The 20,120-nt window shown below is 34.5% G+C and overlaps 1 protein-coding gene across 1 annotated transcript in view; it reads left to right on the plus strand.

The window, feature by feature from the left end:
* LOC123531568 (parathyroid hormone 2 receptor-like) overlaps positions 1–20,120 on the plus strand; it is a 227,006-nt gene that overhangs the window by 11,349 nt on the left and 195,537 nt on the right. Inside the window, exon 2 of the mRNA XM_053518018.1 lies at positions 14,816–14,918. Coding sequence (XP_053373993.1) covers positions 14,816–14,918 — 103 coding nt within the window. The remainder of the gene's footprint in view (positions 1–14,815; positions 14,919–20,120) is intronic.

Raw genomic sequence — 20,120 nt, forward strand, 5'->3', positions numbered from 1 at the left:
AAAGCATGTTATTAAGTAAAATATTTCATGAAATTTGAAAGCGCTATTTTTTGATGCGTACATGGCGCTAAATATCACGTTGACGTGACGTCAACATAATATCGTTGTGACGATTAAAGCATTGTTAGCCATATTAGAATGTGAAATTTAGACTATAAGATTCTTTCACTGGTGGTAGGTGCAGATGGGTATATCCGGCTCGAGGGTAACTGTTTACGGCGGTAACGAGGCTCCTGCCGAGTTACCGCTTAAACAGTTACCCGAGAGCCGAATATTTCCATCTGCACCTACCACTAGTGATTGAATCTTTTTCTTGCATGCCATATTCAACAAATAATAGTAAAAATAAATTCAAACAAATGATTTTCTTATAGCACTTTTTCTGGCGTATCAACAAAGCGCGGGAACTTTACGTCCATAAACAGGAAGAACGTCATGACGTTAGAAAGACGGAAAAATCATAATAGTTCCGGTTTTGTTTTATCATCTGCAGTGAAACGTTATGTTTTATCCGTAAAATGACGTTTTTTGAATCGAGAAATATGTTATAAGGAACAAAGAGAAACTATCAAGGTATTTGATTTTTATTCTGTTTTACGTAAAACATTATTATTACTACACAAATCTACTGTACAGATGTAGTTCGTTACACGTCATTTACGGCACGAGAGTCATCTTACACCCCGGGGTGCATCAGCACACTTTAAAAATACGTATTTAAATATTTTTTCTTAGGCGGTGCCCGATTGTTGTTTTTCCTGCTTATGTGTGTGTGTATCTGTGCGTGTTTATCAAGGGCGGTGCCTCACAGTGTTGTTTTTTCTTACTTTTCTGTTCATCTGTGTATATTAGTTGTGTGTATGCCTGTTTGTCTTTTGTACGTGCGTGTCTGCGATATTGTAGGAATACTGCGTTTAAGAAACGTGGTTTTCCCTGTTGAATATTCATCCTTGCTCTACCTTCCCCTCAACATCCGACCTTTTTATCTACCCCTTACCCCCCCCCCCCCCCCCCCACCATTGTTCTGTATTTTGCATATATTTATAATGTACTTGTTGGAATTTTCGAAGCTACCGGTTTAAAATAATTTCCGTTACAGCTTCTTTTGTTGTGGGCCTACTTTGCGATACACGACTCTATGGCTGTATTTGGGGTGATCTGTGCTTCCGGGAAATCTACCCTTACCTTTTATCTTTTCTGATAATTTGTAGCAGCAGCTAAAATATGAACTTTTGCTAAAACCACGTTACAAATATTCATTCATACGTGTTTCATTAGAATCCAACATGTACATGTACCATGGTCCATGGTGTCCGTAAAGTTATTGGTAGACCAAGTGTCTATTTGCGATTCTATTTTATGGCATTCCAGCTGCATTTTGTTCAATAAGAAATGCGAAAAAAGTAACTTTTGTCAGAATTATAGTAAACTCTGTAAAAGTGATCCACTAGTACTTGGGTTGGGATAAATTCAGTTCTGTTAAAGGAATGAATGGAAACAAAACACAATTTTGACTGTATATTTACTGTCTGCAAATTTTAGCTTGCAAACAGCGTTACTATATTCCATTTGATTTTGTCAGTTGTTTTAATAAACAAAGATAATATATCACTATATATATACACTGCTTAGTATTAATGCACCATATACAATATCAAAATCTATAATCGTTTCAAAACTGTGAGATATTGAAATAGCAACTGTAAATGTTGCTGTAGCAAAGTATGCTCTCTTAAAAAAGTTTATTATATGTTATATTATCCTAAATTTCATTGGCCGAAATCGCTGATCATCTTTCCCCATTAAACATGACTTTCTAAAAATAGAATGGAAGTTATTTATTGTTACTTTCAAACATAAAATATGTTGCAACAAATATTTTTTCCTGAACCCATATAATAAAACAGCTATTGACTCTTGAGCCATTGGATATTATGTGATATTCACCGGAAGAGGGCAATATTGACCTAAAGCCTAGGTCAATATTGCCCTCTTCCGCTGAATATCACATCATTTCCAATGGCTCAAGAGTCAATAATTGTATAATGTTATATAGTTAAATAAATGTAAAAGAAACATGCATGGTCTATTGTCTATATATTTTGAACTATTACCCGATAACTATCAACATAACGTAGTTCACATGTTAGAATTCATGTATCATAGACTTTATAGCAAAATGTGTTTTTTTTACCGGGTTAAATAATGCTTTGTTTCAGTTGTTCATGACATGATATTTCTTATTTAGTAAATAAATTACGTATTTCAAAATAACGTACATGTATTAAGTATTAAAAAGAATTGTGAAATCCTCAAAAAACTTGCAAAATGCTCTATATATCAAATAAGATATGAGTGTTACCGGAACTACTAGAAACTATTGAAGTATGTTAATCATACTATTATAAGAATCAACAAACGAAATAGCTGACCAATTTTATTCTAAATAAAACCAATTTACTTTCAAAGCATGCAGTGCACACCAAAGCACTTTTATAATATTCGAAAGCTACATTTTTTTTTCTGAAGAATGTGTCCTGCTTAATCAAAATCAAAAGAAAATGGGGTCATATTTGATGCAAGAAAATATTTTCTGTAAAACAAATATGTAACATAGTGGTGTATGATCTTAGTTTCTAAGATAAACAAGAAAATAAGAAGAATTGAAACCAGTCTTAACTGAGTTTACCCAGCTGGCTTACGGAAGGTCGGTGGTTCTACCCAGGTGCCCGCTCGTGATGAAATATGCACGGAGGGGCACCTGGGGTCTTCCTCCACCATTAAAGCTGGAAAGTCGCCATATGACCTAAAATTGTGTCGGTGCGACAATAAACCCAACAAAATAAATAAATAAATAAATAAATAACTGAGTTACTGCAGAATTTAGCTTAGACTCTCAAGATGTGATGCAGCAATTGTGTTTATATATGGCCTCCCTAGATGCGCTGTATAATTTTTCGTAAAATGTTCTTTTAACCCTTACCCTGCTAAATTTCTAAAATGGTTTGGTCCGTCTATCAATTTGGACAGTGCCATTGTCTGTTAAAAGGGATGATTACCAAAAAGATACTGACTGAATGGCGAACAGTGCAGACCATGATCAGACTGCACGGAAGTGCAGTCTGATTTTGGTCTGCACTGGTCGCAAAGGCAGAATCACTTGCCGCCAGCAGGCTAAAGGCTAATGATGGCCTCCGTTTGGAGTGAACATAACTATAATATACCATAATTACATTTTTACCGTTCATTATCTTATCACGTGCCGTCTGCATCGACCGGATAAGCCACAGACGTTTTTGCAATTTCGTTTAATTAATATGATCCACTTCCTGCTTCACACATACGAGTACATCTTCTTGATGACGACAATATACTAAACAAAATTTTATAAAAATTTAGCCGAGAGAAAAAAATATATGTATTATTTCCGTTTTATGAATATTCATAACTGTCCCCTTGACGTATAATCAGTAATCGTGCAATGGTATAAAATTGTTGAATTCATTTCAAAGCTGAAAACAGAATACCACCCATTTTATTAATATTGTATATTTAAGAACAACGAAAAACATACTTGCTTTATATTCAAACTATCAGCCACATCTGTACGTACGAATTATTTCAAGTGGGCGGCGATGACAAGATTTTAATTAAAATCCCAGCTTCAAAAGTTTAATTATAGGTGTTCTGAGCTGAAGATCAATAAGATATCATACTTAAAGGATAAAAGAAATGTCTTTAAAACAGACAAACGGCGTAGAGATAATAATGTTTTGCGCATAAAAATCTGAATTAAACAGGATGTACAGACAAAAAAATGGATAATCATCTATGAACACGTGATTCATTTGCAAATATTTCATCTTAGCAGCAAATTTAAATGATCAGTAGATATCCTTTTAGTGATAGAAGGTCAAAATGATTTTACGTCCTGTGCTGATTGTGAAAAACATTCGTGTTTGGTCAAAATCCCCCATAAGTAATCCAGTAGCACAATTTCTCAACTCTTTGCAATTAGTTGGACTATAAAAAAAACAACCTAAGTTTCAATCACTAGTGACCCCAAACAGTTCTCTATTAAGTTCTCAGTTTTAATAAAACTTAAAGCTAAAAGTCAACTTGAACTCAGTTGAACATTTGCAGGTTGGGAGAATTTCAATAACTGTAGAACTCTTTTTTATTTGTGTAAAAAAAGTAAAGACCCCTGGTGTCAAATTATGTAGGGAATAACTCAATTTCATGAAATAATAACAAAAAATTGTTAAATGTTCTGCTTTATTTTCACGAAGAACATGAATTTGCCGGTTTGTGAAACCGTGTACAGTGCGAAACCGGGTACACTTAATCTACAGTTACAGCCAGCCATCACTGTCATTTATCCGTAAACGAGGTACGCTGCTGGGGAAGAAGTTTATTTTCGATTTCTGGCGATGATAAATTACTAAATACTTTAAAATAAGAATAAATCATTTTAGTGTAAGGTAACACTACTAAAATCTTCTATTTAATATGGCAGCCCGCCCGCTTAGCTCAGTAGGTAAGAGCGTTGGTCTACGGATCTCGGGGTCGCGAGTTCGATCCTCTCCGTGACTATTTGATAAAACGACATTGTGTCTGAAATCATTAGTCCTCCACCTCTGATTCATGTGGGGAAATTGGCAGTTACTTGCGGAGAACAGGTTTGTACTGGTACAAAATCCAGGAATACTGGTTAGGTTAACTGCCCGCCGTTACATGACTGAACTACTGTTGAAAAACGACGTTAAACCCAAAACAAACAAACAAATCTATTTAATATGTGCCTTCTGATATTCAATGTCATTTAAGACTTAGTAATAAATTGTTTATCTTTTCAGCGAACGCCTGTTCCGTGCCCTGATTACTACAGAGTATAGGTCAAAATCCATGTCATACAGCTACGCCGAAAAAAATGATATATCAGAAATGGGAATCAGATTTCTAGATAATAAATATGTACAAATGTATGACATCGTATACACAATCATCTCAGAATAAACAGTTCTTCCCGTTAGATATTAATAATGAAACCATACTATAAATAGTGTAATAACTCTTTAATATGTTATAATTTGCAAAATTAATATTTATCAACAGCTTGTTGCTGTATAGCGTTCTAATAACAAAGATCTGATACACCATATGAACTTTATGTTAACGTAAACATTTATCGACAAGTACGTCCTGTGTAGTTCCAAATGCAATGTTAATGATACAGGTAGTGATTAATTTCATGGTTAAATGTACAATGCGTTACAGGCATTTAAATACACGTAAATATTACCTCAATTCACATTTCGTAGGTAGTTTAGTAGTAGTAGTGGTAGGTATCAGACAAAGTTAGTTGTAAGAGTGGAAAAAGGCTGTAAAACTTAGTGTAGTTTCAATCAAACAAAGAAAGAGGTAAAGCGTCGTAATTCTGCAATAAAAAACGTTCGACGCGCGGACAGATGAGAGAACATTATAACGTTAATCATTATGTTAAATTGTCACATGACGTCCGGTTCATTACTACTCGGATATTAGAAGTGCAGCATAATTATATCATACCCAGCAACCAAAAGGCGTCGTATTGACGTTGTACCGACGTTGGACCCCGACGTCGGATCAACGTCGGATTATAGTTTTATAAGTTTTTTAGACGTCATAATCCGACGTCGATACAACGTCGGGAATCTAACTAATATCCAACCATGATGCAACCTTAACCCAACTTGTTAACGACTGCATTCTACCCATAATTTAACTATAATAAGTAATGAATTTCTGCTATTTAAACGTTGGAATGTTACTTGTGACCCAGCATCTAATCAACACAAGTGTATGTATTTTCTAATCTTTATTTCCACTTGTGACAAAATAAATAAGTCCGTAAGGTAAAATGTAGTCAATTATGCATGCCTCTTCAACACAGCTAAAACATCCACCTGAAATGTATAAAATACAAAGTTTTCATGTCCACAAAATCGAAATAAGAAGCAAAAATGTTACTTCGTAAGAGCTAGAATCATAATCACTTCATGAAAAACAAATATATAATATATCCAAGATTCAGATATCTTCCCTGAACTAAAAATAATGCACACACTTTGGTAAAATGCAGTTCTAAAATAAATGTTTTTGTTTTGTTTTTTAAACAAAAAAAATCAGCAGTCATTAAATTAAGACTAAGTTTAAAATGTTTTACTCACGTTGCAGATCCCTTTGTGTAAAGTGTCTTGAAACTAATCTCAGTGACTTTTTTCTACTACGAATATGGGTTCTGATGCTTGAATATTTAACCACTGCAGCTGCCGGATAATTTTTCATGAAACCTGATAATTTTCACGAAACCAGATATCTAAAAATAGATAATCTCTCATTCGGCGAGCATTACTGTTCATCGTTTGTGACACAACTGGGAGGAGCCCTGAACCACGTTACCCCAAGACAGAAGAATCGTTCCGAATATGTTCCGTTTCTATTCTTAGTTAACTACTTTCATGAAAAGTTAATTGGTATCATGAAAACTTTAACTGTTATGCTGTGGCAGTTTGAAGAAGTAACGAGCAAATTTTCATGTTAAGATATTTATCTTGCATTCATGAAATGTTTATCTGTTTTCGTGTTTTTTTTACTTTTCGTGAAAATTTTCATGAAACCTGATAATTAAGTGGTGGCAGTTTTATGCCACCATACAGGTTCTATTCTATCGAGCCTTTGAATATTACATACTGGTATATGCACCCCCGCTCCCCTCACCCCTCTCTGGCACTGGTTGATTAAGTGTGACTTCTGACGGATGTATAGCGGTGTCTTCTCCTTTAACAACTTGCTAGAAGCAAATTATTCTGTTTCGTAACACTTTTCTTAACGCCTAACTACTTACTTGTCAAAACACTAGCACCAGACAAGCAGCATGGAATACAGGGAGGCTTTGTTTCAGACTACCAAGTTGATCTATGTACTGATTCCAGTATAAACTGTACATAAAATTACAGTATAAGACACTTAGTTATATCTTAATTATGTCATGCCAAATATCATTTACAATCTTCCACCAGAAACGGACGGAATGTTGAGCTGTGTTCAAACAGATGCGCTAGAAAATTAGTAAATACCCTTAGTGTGCGAAAGCAGACGCATACGCATTTTGCTGAGATTCTTATTTTTTTCGCAGCAGCTAACGACTTGAATAGTTAATAATTACTTGTCAGACAAAAATATGTGAGACTGGCAGACTAGTACCCTCATGCTCAAAATGATTATTTAAGAAATTATATATCTCATTTTGTAAATTGTCGCTGAATAAAATCATTGTATGGAGATCAGATGCGAAGGAATTATATCACGAGGACGCACCCGAGTGATATAAAAATACGCATCTGAACGACAAACACTGGTTTTATTCAAGAGCAACCCACAAAATGGGATATATTATTTCGATTCTAACACGTTACCAAGGATTTTGAAGTACATCCTTGACTACATCCATCACATATATGCCCGTTTTTTGTTGGTTTCTTTTCCAGTGCGTCGGTATGCCATTTAACGTTATTGCGTAATAATTGTGAGGTCAGAAAAATGTGTTGTTTTATAATAACAAACAATTTTTAGCCTTCTTTGTTTAAGAGGAAAATGAATCGGTTTGTGTTAGAATCTTGTATAAAAACTACTTTTTTTGTCACTAGATCTAGGAATCGTATTACGACAGAAAAGTCACGTATAAACCAGGCTGACCATGTGCTGTAAAATAATACATGATTTAAAAAAAATTCAAATGTTAATCCTGGGCCGAATATTTGCGCGAATGCACAGCTAGTATCTACGACTTGTTTTTCAACGAAAATCTCTTTTTGTAGTATAAAAGTTGTAGTTAATCCCTAGTATGTTTTGCTACATTAGCTAACAACCCCAACAAACTGCCATCTCTCCATATAAAGCCTTCTATGTGCTTACCCGCTTACTGTCCCTGCTTACTTTTCCGAATAGAAAACACATCTTTCTCGATTATATTGAATTGCGCGTAACTAACTTGTGCGATTGTTTATTTTCAGTAATCAAATCAACGATGTTGGTATGTTTCCATTGAATTTCGTACAAAGCATATACATAATTATATCTTACTCAATAATTCTTTTAAAATGTTTTTTTTTTTTCTGAAATTCTGTCATTATTAACGATTTTTTAAACGAAATGCCAATAGTGTTTTTAATAAAGAGAAAAAAAAATTATCAATATATTCTTCTGGTAGTGTCGGTGTTTTGTTCGCCCCTGTTATGGATATTTAAAACATGTTTACCATATCCAAGAACAATGTTAATTAAAATGTGTACCGGAATCATATGGCACCACCTATAAAAACGATATATTTAGGTTTTGTGAAATGTTGTGATGAAAATAAAGGTGTGTATTAATATCTGCAAAAACTCTTTGGGACATGATGGTGACCCTGGCCTTTACAGTAACAGATGATGGTTAAAAAGTGTGTATTGTTTTGAACCTAATACATTATACTGTTGATACACATAAAGATGTTAGTTTTATATTTAGAAAATTCTTCATATTTTAAAATATGAAAATTGGGTAAATTATGCCGTTAAAAACGAAGAATGAAATATAATATCTCTGCAGTTTGACAATCTCAATATAAATATGATATCCGCAGCAACAGAGTTCCTCTACATGCCCCGTAAAATGTTCTTGTTTACAAGTCATCCTTAATACTGTTTTGTTTTATTGCAACACCTTTCTTGCTATATGGCGGCGTTAAAAGTGATGTCGTACTTTCGCCCAGTGTTGTACTTAATGTCTTGCTCTTTGTTATCATGAAAACCATTCAATGTTTTGTTACAACACATTTTGGTTAAACCAATACCTGAGGGGTATTTCCCCTTTTCATTACATTTCAGTAACAGAGTCAATCAAACCGAATCTGCTATTGTTTTGCATGGTTAAATGCTATGTTTTCAACAATTTTTACAGATGAATTTGATATTTCAACATTTACTTTCACAAGCAGAAGCTATTTTCAAATTAAATCCATATTCCAACTTAAAAAAGCGGGAAAGTTTTGTTATTATCAGAATTATATCTAAAATTAATTGTTGCTAATGAATTAATCACAAATAAAAATGTCTATTTCAAAGCGTATCTTGATTTCATACCCGATGAAGCGAAGACTGGTTATTTTCTATGGATATGCGTTTTACGCTTAAATCTGAAATCTGACTTTTAAATGTAGGTGGTTTTGGAATCTTAGAAAATGGTAATGCGAAAAGCGCTTGAAAGAACACTTATGGTAAATTGCAAAACGTTCAATTTGTATGCATATTTATACGTTATGTTTCCTGTACGCTGTTCATAAGCAAGAGAGTAGAGGGAAAATATACGATTATGTATTGATGAATTCATTGTTTTCAGCTTTAAAGATGAAAATGATGAGAACATTATTCTTAATGATCGACGCATCCATGAAAATGAGTTCGTTGGAATCATGGAGTGCATTTCATGTTTCTGTGTAACATATTTATGTATAGTAGTGTTGTGCTTAAACCAGTGTCAAGAGGAGTGGGATGTGTTGCCCATACCATTACCCCAAATAGGCAGACTCGATCAAACCGATTTTCGTACATAATCAATTACAACTCACAATAGTCATTAAGAGTCATGTGTTGATCATTAAAAGTCTCCTAAAATTGTTGTTATATTTTCTGGTTCTTTGCGATCTCAAGAGTTTTGTGCAAGTTGGTGCTAAGAGGTGTTCAACATTTCGCTACCTCTCACGTACAGATTGAATCAAACTGAGTGTGGTATTATTTTGTTTGGTTGCGTGCTATGCCTGCAACGGGTCCTCTTATAGACTTTATAATTTATTTTACTTATTATATATCTTATTTTATCACATGTTTGACGTCGCAGGAGTGTAATAAAGCCATTGAATAAAAATGATAATACACTAGTGTAATAAAGCTTTGACGTCGACGTCATTTATAGTAAAGGCGACGCCGGTCAAATTGTCTTGTTTATATAGTAAAAGAAAGTGGAACTTTTGATGTTTCGACAAGAAAGGCTAACATGTGATAAAAAGAATATTACATTTGTGACTTTCCACATTGAATTTATTAAACTCGTTGAATAAAATTGATAAAATTATTATTTATTATTTTATTCAACACGTTTAATAAATTCAATATGAAAAGACACTCATGTAATATCCTCTATATGCATTTTATCATTTCACTAATTTTATTAACAACATCAGTCTTTAACGTTGCGGCCATAAAATGCCCTCCTGTGCATTCACTCATTGTTATTATATGTTCTGGTCTTTTGGATCGCATTGTCCATTTAATGGATTGAACTAACAAAGTCCCACTTTTAAAAGTCAGTGTTTAGGAGGCATCTTATTCCATTTCATTACCTCTTAACAAATCAAGTCTTCTGTACATTTGCTTGGTTGTGTTCTATGCTTATCTAAAGGGTATTCGAATAAATTTTATTAAATATCAAAAGAGTAATTTTTCAGTGCCGTCCGGTTGCCATAAAATTATCCCTATGTGCAGTGGTTTTTTTCTGTTCCTTTGGGACCAGAGATTTAATTCAAAGAGTCAATTGAATGTTTCTGTATATCAACAGTTTTTCACTTAAGCCATTGCTAGGGGGAGTGAGGGTATTTCATTCCCTCCCTTGGGCCATTGATCAGACTAAGTCAACGCCAATGTTTTATTATTCGGCTATATGGCATTAATTAGTTACAGACAGATATTTTGTACAAGTCAGTAAAGTAGCTGTAATATACCATATTTGTATTGTTATCTTAACTTGATCATTTTTAGCACTAGCGCTTACGTAATTAAAGGTATAAGGTAAGTGCATTCAAATGATGTTTTTTTCTTTCGACAAAATAACTGCTGTTAAATTACATATATAGACTATATCTCATATGGAAAGGTAAGATATATTCAATAATGTTTTAAGTATATACTTGTTCGGTATTTAATTGAACTAGAGATGCTCAGCAAGACGATTGATTCATGGATAGTTATCAAATTTACGCGAAAACATCGTGCTTTAATAAAAACACATACAGTCACATTCTTATGTATGGATAAAGTGATCTTCATTCGAACAATCGACACAGCGTCTTCGTAAGAAGTATAAGAATAAAGTTGTTTGAAGGGGATGAAAAAAACACAACGTATTCGCAATACTCTATACTTTTTATTCACCTCTGCATGGTGTTCTGAGCATCTTCATAAAGATGGAACAAAATATCTCCGCTATAATGCATCTCTGAAAAGCTTAATAATTATACCAGATTCAATTGTTGTTTATTTATGCGTTTAAAACTAATTTAATACATTAGATGATAATGTTTGTCTGTTTTATAGTTGTTTACTGTTGTTTAGGAGATACAACGTTGCATTATGATGTTCAAGGAATAATGACTTGACAAATGGGTATAATTACCTAGAGGAATATTTATGTGTGAAGAGCAGCTATCTAAACTTCATCAATGGCCATTAGGTATTCCGTGTGAACTTTAAGTGACTGTCATAAATGCACATTAATTTACAATAAGATTGAGTGATGCTCACATAGATTTAATGGTAATCATCTTGCCTCCGTAGATTCCAAAACATCTACATAAAAAGAAAAGAGACTTGCTTATAATATCAGACCCAGTGAGATTTCGAAATATTTATCATAATTTGGACAGTTTTCTTAAATGAAGTAAAAGAGTGGTATTTAACATTTGATTTATTAGTGATCCATTTCAAACATTTCCTTTTGAATGAAGTAATAATTTCACGCTGGCTAAAACGTATGTTTTTCTTTACCGAAAATAAAATAGATACTCAAATTTGGTGGGTCAAGTAAAATTATTACAATTATATTTATATAATCATATACATTAAAAAGATGGGCCAGAAATCAATAAAATACTTATTAACAATTGAAACACACACTTCTACATTGTAATATGTCTCGTTGTCTTGAATCGTCGATTTGTGTGAAGTGTTCACAATATAACGCGCCATTAACAACATTTCATGTAAACGTCATAGACTAGATACACAATATAATGCGCCATGAACATTTCATGTAAACGTCATAGACTAGATACACAAAATAATGCGCCATGAATATTTCATGTAAACGTCATAGACTAGATACACAATATAAATAAATGTAAAATGTTTTCTGTGGTTTCCTCTGTTTAGAAATTAAATAAGTTATATCTTAATGTATTTAAGGTATTTGATCGTGATTAAAAGGATTCCCTGCTTTAAAGCTGATTGTAAGTCATCATTGGTAATATTATTTCACGTGAAAAGAGATCAGTTATTATTTTATATTATAGAGAAGTAGAAAAGTATTGTTTCCTTTATTTATAAAAGAATTGCTATGTATTCGTGGCATGTTTTAGTGTAACCGGATAAACGACGTTAAACTATTACTCCCTGGGCGAGAAAGTGCAATTTCTGAACTACTTTAATGAATTTGAGGGAGTAACTTACGCACGATATAAAAGCCTATAAAATACACTATAGGAAGATAACACAATGTAGAAAGATACGTGGGGAAAACAAATTATTTTAAGCCTCTGGATGGCTGAATTTTCCTGGCATCTAATCAAAATAAACGTATTCGTGCAAAAAACAACAACCTATTCCTATTTTATTTTCTTGTGCTGATGTACAAAAATTTTAATTTCTTTGAAAGCATAAAATACAGCTGAGCAAATTAAAAGAATGACTTTATTGTAAGTAGAAGGAACGGAATGTGCAGAACCCCTTACGTCCTTTAGAACCAGTTTGATCGAATTTTTATTAGAAAGTAAAATTAAATTGACTCGATAATGCCGAGGGACCAGATATGATAATTAACTACAGGACAACACTTTTCAAGTTCCGCCAAGCTCCGTGACAACTGCTGGTGCGAAAAATAATTAAATATACTCGAAGATTCTAGAAAACTGATGGCATATTTGGATGGATTAAGTGTGTACTTAAAAATGATTAAAATGTGTACCAGCCCTTTCATCCTATATTTAAGCTAATTTGATTGAACTCTCAAATCCAAAAGGACAAAAAGCAACAACACTCTGCAAAAGTACAGGACAGCCTGTTCCGGAAGGTAGAACGGAAACTAAAACAATGTTCATTTTAATTAACTCGTATAGATGATTAGCAATTTAAACTTTCTGCAATGTATTGGATTATTAAACTACACTAACCATATAAAGATCGTGTCATCTCTTATTCACTACCAATATTTCTAACTTATTAACAGCATGTATCACTCCTGCAAAAGCATGATAAAGCTATTTAGCTAGGTGTTGTTTTTTTTAAATCCCACCGGGACTCAGATATTTTGATTTCTGTCCCGAGGCCTGTTTCGTTGGGCCCTAAAAGGGTGTTTCTAATTATACTCCGCCTTCTGCAAAGGCACTGAGTACATACGGTTTTGGTTTTTATATAAATTTACAACAGCATTTTTATGTTTAACATGCATTCAGTTACCAGTACGTGCGTTAGGGATTCGCCTGGCGAGGATAACTTTTATTTACACTATATGTTACATTGGAACATGATGACGGTGAGAGTGAGGCTAGGTGCTAAATTTAAACTTAAACTTTCCAGTGTTTGTTTTGTCGCTGATCGTTCCAATGTGATGACCCACTGTGTTCCTTTGCTTTTTCTTTTTGTCCTCTTGCGTTTGTTTTGTCTGTGTCTGTGCTTGTGTGTTTGTGCATTTCTGCTAGTTAGTGCACGGCCCCTGATATTGGTTGTGCTTAGCGGACGCTGGTTTTTTTCGGAACGTAATTTTACATGTTGGATATTCATTCTTGTCTTCTATAATCCGAAACCACCGATAAAAAGCACTGTGTCAAAGTACGGGGAGACCTGTAACGGCCTGAAATGTATAAAACTTAACGACCAAGTGAACAAAAGCAGATTCTGATGATTCTGTTCAACAGAGGTTATAAAAAAAGCAACGCTTTTCAAACTAACTTGGCACAAGTAGTTAATGCGGAATGTCATGATACTAAAACTTTAAATTGATTCCTTGAGTACAATGTTCACACTTAATGGTCCAAAACATGTTTTCACCATTTAGTATGTTCGTTAGCGTGACTTAATCAATTACTCAATGTCTTTATTGCATCTTTTTAATGGATTCTCGTAAGAAATCCGCTTTATTGTGATTTTGTGTCCTGTTTATGTCAATTTTTACATCACTTTACAAAATAATGTTTCAAGTCAAAAGAATGTGCAACAATTTAAATTACAAAGAGAAAAAGGAATTTTGCAGGGATGCATAAAATAAAACGAGCTTTATTTGTTTCTTCCGTGTTTGAATTATTTTTACTTTTTTTGATCTTCGACATTATAAAAGGAAACGTAAAACCCCACCTCCCCTGAAAATCATTGCTACGCTTCTCTGAAAAAGTTTGCAACGATTCCCTGAAGTTCCTTGCAACGTTTCCCTAGAATGCCTCCAAATGCATTGAAATACTCCATTGAAGGTAATGGTAACGCTTCTCTAAACCACATGTAAAGCTTCCTTGAAAACCTTTGTAACGTTTCTTGAATTCAGAACAAATTCGTGTGTTGGTGAATAATTAATACCGGTTTTGTTTAGTCTTTTTTTTTCTAGAAGGAAGCCATACACTGCTATTTAATTTATGTTTCTACGAAAAGTGAAGTGGTGTATTTGTGGATTTGCAGTTTTGAAGCAGAGTATTGCATATCTTTATCTCGGGACGTCTTAAAATAACATAACCAATATAATATTCGTTTTATTTCAGGATGTTGCACACATCACAGAGGTAGAACAACTACGGTTTTTGTTTTACAAGCATTTAGAGTGCCAACATCTAATGAACATGACAAATGATGTTAATACGACAGGTGAGGACAAAGATTTCATAAAACTTGTAACTGTTATGATGACATAGGTTCAAAGTCTTGTTTAGAACAGATTTAGGCCTTTCGCAATTCCTTCCCTCATTAGATGCACAATGACGTAAGACTACGCGTAAACTGAAATAAGAAATGGCTTAAAACAACTGAAAATATAAATCCCTGCGAAATTTAAAAGCAGTTAAGAAATATCACCCCGCAACGTATCCAAAATGCACGCAACAATCACACCATCTTACATCATCTGGTTTCTCGAAAACATTCAAACAATGTATAAAACCAAATACATTAGAATACAACATGCCTTTTATTTTGACAATGAAAAACAATCACATCAAACAGAAAGAAAGCAACTGCCATTGATACTTTCTTCCAAACAAAAACGAAACTGATAAATAAATAAATAGATACCAGAGACAACATACAATACTGAAACTCACAATTTTTACAACATAAATGTAACGCCTTTGGACGTCAGAACTTAAATCACTAAAGTAAGGTTTAGCGGTAGGACCAAGATAATATCAGTTATGATAGTTAATCAAGTGTCTTTAATTTATCCTTAATTTTTTTTAAAAGCTCTTGGCGAAAGGAAAGAAATTCGAGCAGCAGCATTTTGTGACATTCCTGAAGCTTTTCGGCGGAGCAGACACTTAGGTCCTATAAACAATCTTTCTGTAACAGGAATCTCTTGGAAAGACTACTTATCTGATCATTAGCAGCGAGTCTTCCTCACCCTTACTATATATACATGCATAGGTACCATAATGCTTCTCATTATTGTCTGTATCAACGATAGTGTCTTGGACATATGTTCAAATATACGACCTTTTGCTGATGACATTTATCTACCTTGTCGTTGTTCATTACAGCTGCGGAAATCCTTATCGTGGATCAATACCAGAGAGTAAATGGGCAGAAACATTGTTAGCTAAATTTATTCCCATTAAAACTGAATCTTTACTGATGTCAAAAACGTCTCGGACTTGACGAAATAAGGTAGTTGCCCAAAGGTCCCAAAACTGTCCAGAAATGTTGACTGGCAAATAGTGGTTTAGCACTACTTATGACCCTTGCATTAGAATTAAGGCATCATGTGTGAAATATTTTGACACCATCTGGTCTTTAAAAACGCGACAATAAGCCACGCGGTCCATGTTGCATAAAACACCGAGGAGCTATATACGGAACAAAGCTACAGGTGTTCCGTTTATAGTTCCAGTTTTAGCAAGGGAGCTATATACAGAGAATCGTAAATCGTAAATTTCTCAACTTAAACGCACAGTTCGGTGAATGGGTACCTAGTATATTGAACAAGCGATAATTTATCTTCCATCGTGCACCAGTCACATTGTCTCAATATTCCATATTGCTGAGATTATCAACATATTTTATGCTTTCGTCAATGTTACAGAAAAAACTTGCTTGACCTTCCCTAATGAACATCCGGTCTAGTGGTCACGAAAGTGTGCACATGTTTGCGAAATGTAAACAAACAAAAACAGAATTTTAAAAAAAATCACATTTTTACAATAAAACTCGAAATGATGAATGAAATTCATCTTGTATATGATCTTTAATTTAAAATCGTACATTGGTCTGCATCTGTTCTGTTTATTTTATTCATTTTGCACATTTATGCTGCATTTTCACATTTTAGCGAACACATATAGTAAAATGACGATTGACATACATTTTCACATTAGCCAATCAGAATGGTTTTGTAATCTAGAACGGAACTTCACCAGGGAAGTTCAAGCAAGTTTTTTTGTGTAACGTTGAAATAACTATAAACTACGCGTTGTTTTTCTAAGATAAGATGTATTGAAGAAATGTGACCGGTACACAATGGAAGATAAATTATCACTTATTTGATATCCATAGTACACATTCACCGAACTGCGTGTTTTAGGTATGAAATGCGCGATTGAAACGGGTTAGTATATTTTCCCGTTCATGACCATGGTTCTTATAGAATACCTAGGGTAAGGTATAACATGTACAGAGGCATTTTCTTTCTGTTCTGGTGCCAGTGGAGCTATATACGAAAAGGTGCCCCGAAAATATGAAATAAAGAAATGTGCAACACACCCACGTCAAATTTATATTATACGGACAAAATTTACCAAGATCCAAACGGATTAGAAAATATAACATCCAGGAGTCAGGGATACCCAATATTGATATACTTTGCACAGGTGTTAAACGCGCAACCAATTCCCGCTGGTAATACGCTTAAAATAGGTTGCGCTAGTTTTGCGCTAAAATTACGAAATTCAGGTAGGTGAAGTTATATGTTTGCTCAGTAATTGTATGATTGGAGATAACGAAATACCCGTATTTTATCATTGTCACAAATGGTACAGAGGACCTCGGAAATGTTACAGTGATCATAATGCTAATATAGTAATGAGAAAAACATGCATAATTTCTAAAGTTTTAACTGAAATGCTTTTATTTTGTATACCATTTGCGTACTAATAAAACAATAAGCAGACAAACAAAGGAGCGGGCAATGTTTGCAATTCTGGACTAATATTGTCCAAATTTCGTTGACTACATTTATACGGTGAAATTTCTCTGTATTTCTGGGCACTTTTCTGTCGGAGTATTGTTGATGCAAGAATCAAGATGTCTTTCTGCTGAACTGTTTCTACACAGATGGCGCGTATATGTAACAACAATGATAGGGAGAACACAGATCTGCGTATCGCGAGTTCGATTCTCGGGCGAGGCGTATGGTCTTTGCTATGATAAAAGACATTGTGCCTGAAATCATTTGCGCTTCACCTGTAATTCATAAGGAGAAGTTAACACTTAAGGAAAACATGTTACTACGGGTGCCGAATCTCTGGCTTGGTTAAATGCCCACCCAAAAATAACTGAGATACAGTTGAAAAACAGCGCTAAACCAGAAAAACCAACATGTTTCCTGTGTTTTTGTCGGTTTAGACCATTAGGAGTCAATTCCTCGAGGCAACTGTTACATGTGCTTTTTAACCTTAATACAACAGCAAACTAAGTGTCTACGTTGATTGTATCTTGATGCAGAAATGACATAAGGAACGTTTGTCTTTCGTCGTTCAATGGATAACTTTTATGTGTACTTCCAGCCTAGAGTTGGCCGTAAACTGCTAAGGGAACTTACTACAAACGAGTTTTCTTGACAAAATAAATAGATGAATACAAATAAAGAAAAGGAAAATGACACTGTAAAAGCTATTGGTGTTGAAAACGGACTATTCGACTATATAACGTAAACGAGCAACTCCATTCCCGGGGCACAACCCTGTTCCCGATGATTGTTGCCAATCCTTTCCCCAAAAAGTAGCATTTTATTCAAGTATACGTAATATTCATGACTGTATTACACGTGTTTGATCACAAGAAGCGTAAGATTTCCAAAACGTTGGCACACGACATGAGAAGTTGGCATTTTTCATGATTCCATTCTATTGTGACTGTTCGTGCAAGCAAAGTTTTTGTGATAACAGAGCCTATTCTTAAATTACGTATCAGTACAATAGAGTCCCGCACAAGCTCGTTCATTCTGTTATGAGAGGTAATGGGATGTGCACCTCTTGCACCAGCTATAATCTTGTACATACGCAGTTATTGCAGACGAATTGTTTCTTGGGAATGGAAACTGATGTAATTATTGAACTTTTTAAAAATATATTTAGTACCCTTCCCATATATGATAAGCAACCCTTCCCATATATGATAAGCAACGTTTACTTTAGCAGTAAGATTTTTAAGTACCAGTTATTGTTTTTTCCTCATGAGCATGTGCTCGTGCAATCGAAACTAATACTTGGATCATAGCTAAACAAAAGTTTTAATTTTGTTGTAATTCGAGAGATTTTGGTTGTTATCAAGTAATTCTCTAGCGCGTGCAGACATAGATACGGAGAAGACTGACGTTTACAAAATTGCTGATTTTCTGGATTGCGTGACATTATCAGTAACCAATAAGGACCGTCAATTGTCAACTATAGGAGAATATTGTGGTTTTAGCAATAAAGCATGTGAATGCTCATAAAATAAAACGAAATAATATAAAATGAATTTCTTTAAACCTTTCAAGTTGAATCAATGTTCGGTTTTAAAATGACATGTAGATAAACCTAAAAACTGTTTAATGTTGCCGTGCGGTGGCCGTCAAAATCATCCGTAGCTTTTTATATTATGTTACCAATTCAATTTGATCTTATAACAGAGTTTCTCTAGAGCCGACGCTAGGGACATGAGCGGTGTAGGATATCCATACAACTCAATCAGTCCGTGTCTGTTAATCAATTTGCTTGGCTGCTTCAAACGATTTTTGTGCCCCCCACGAGTGGTGGGGGCATATAGATTTGCTCTTGTCCGTCCGTCCGTCCGTCCGTCCTTCCAAGAACGTTGTGTCGCACCTAGCTCCAAAAGTATTTGACGTAGAGTCACACAACTTTACAGGAATGTTGATCAGCATGTGTAGTTGTGCACCTGGGGTTTCGTGTCCGGATTCATTCAGTCGTGTATGAGTTATGGCCCCTGACTTTGTATAAATTGGTCATTTTAGTGTTGTGTCGCGCCTAGCTCTAAACGTATTTGACGTAAAGTCACAAAACTAACTTTACAGGAATGTTGGTCAGCATGTGTAGTTGTGCCCCTGGGGTTTCGCGTCCGGATTCATTTAGTCGTGTAGGAGTTATGGCCCCTGACTTAGCAAAAAATTGGTCATTTTAATGTTGTGTCGCGCGTAGCTCCAAAAGTATTTGACCTAGAGTCACCAACGTTTACAGGAATGTTGGTCAGCATGTGCAGTTGTGCACCTGGGTTTCGCGTCCAGATTCATTCAGTCGTGTAGGAGTTATGGCCCCTGACTTAGTTAAAAATTGGTCATTTTAATGTTGTGTCGCGCGTAGCTCCAAAAGAATTTTTCACTACACAAGACCAGACTTCTTGTCCAGACTTACTCAAAAAAAAGTTTGTGAAACATGTATGTTAAAATGTACTTGACCTAGAATCATAAAACATTAGTGGATTGTTTTATAGCCTATGAAGTGTTCTCTTTAGGATTTTACTCAGCTAGGCCAGAGTTACACATAAGGTTCTTAAAAGTTTGTGTTGCAAACATCTTAAAAATTGTTTAACCTGAGTCATTAAACCATGTTACAATGGCAGGAGTGGGGGCACCTGTGTCCTATG

This window comes from Mercenaria mercenaria, chromosome 11 (assembly GCF_021730395.1).
Source record: "Mercenaria mercenaria strain notata chromosome 11, MADL_Memer_1, whole genome shotgun sequence".
NCBI classification, from domain to species: Eukaryota; Metazoa; Mollusca; class Bivalvia; order Venerida; family Veneridae; genus Mercenaria; species Mercenaria mercenaria.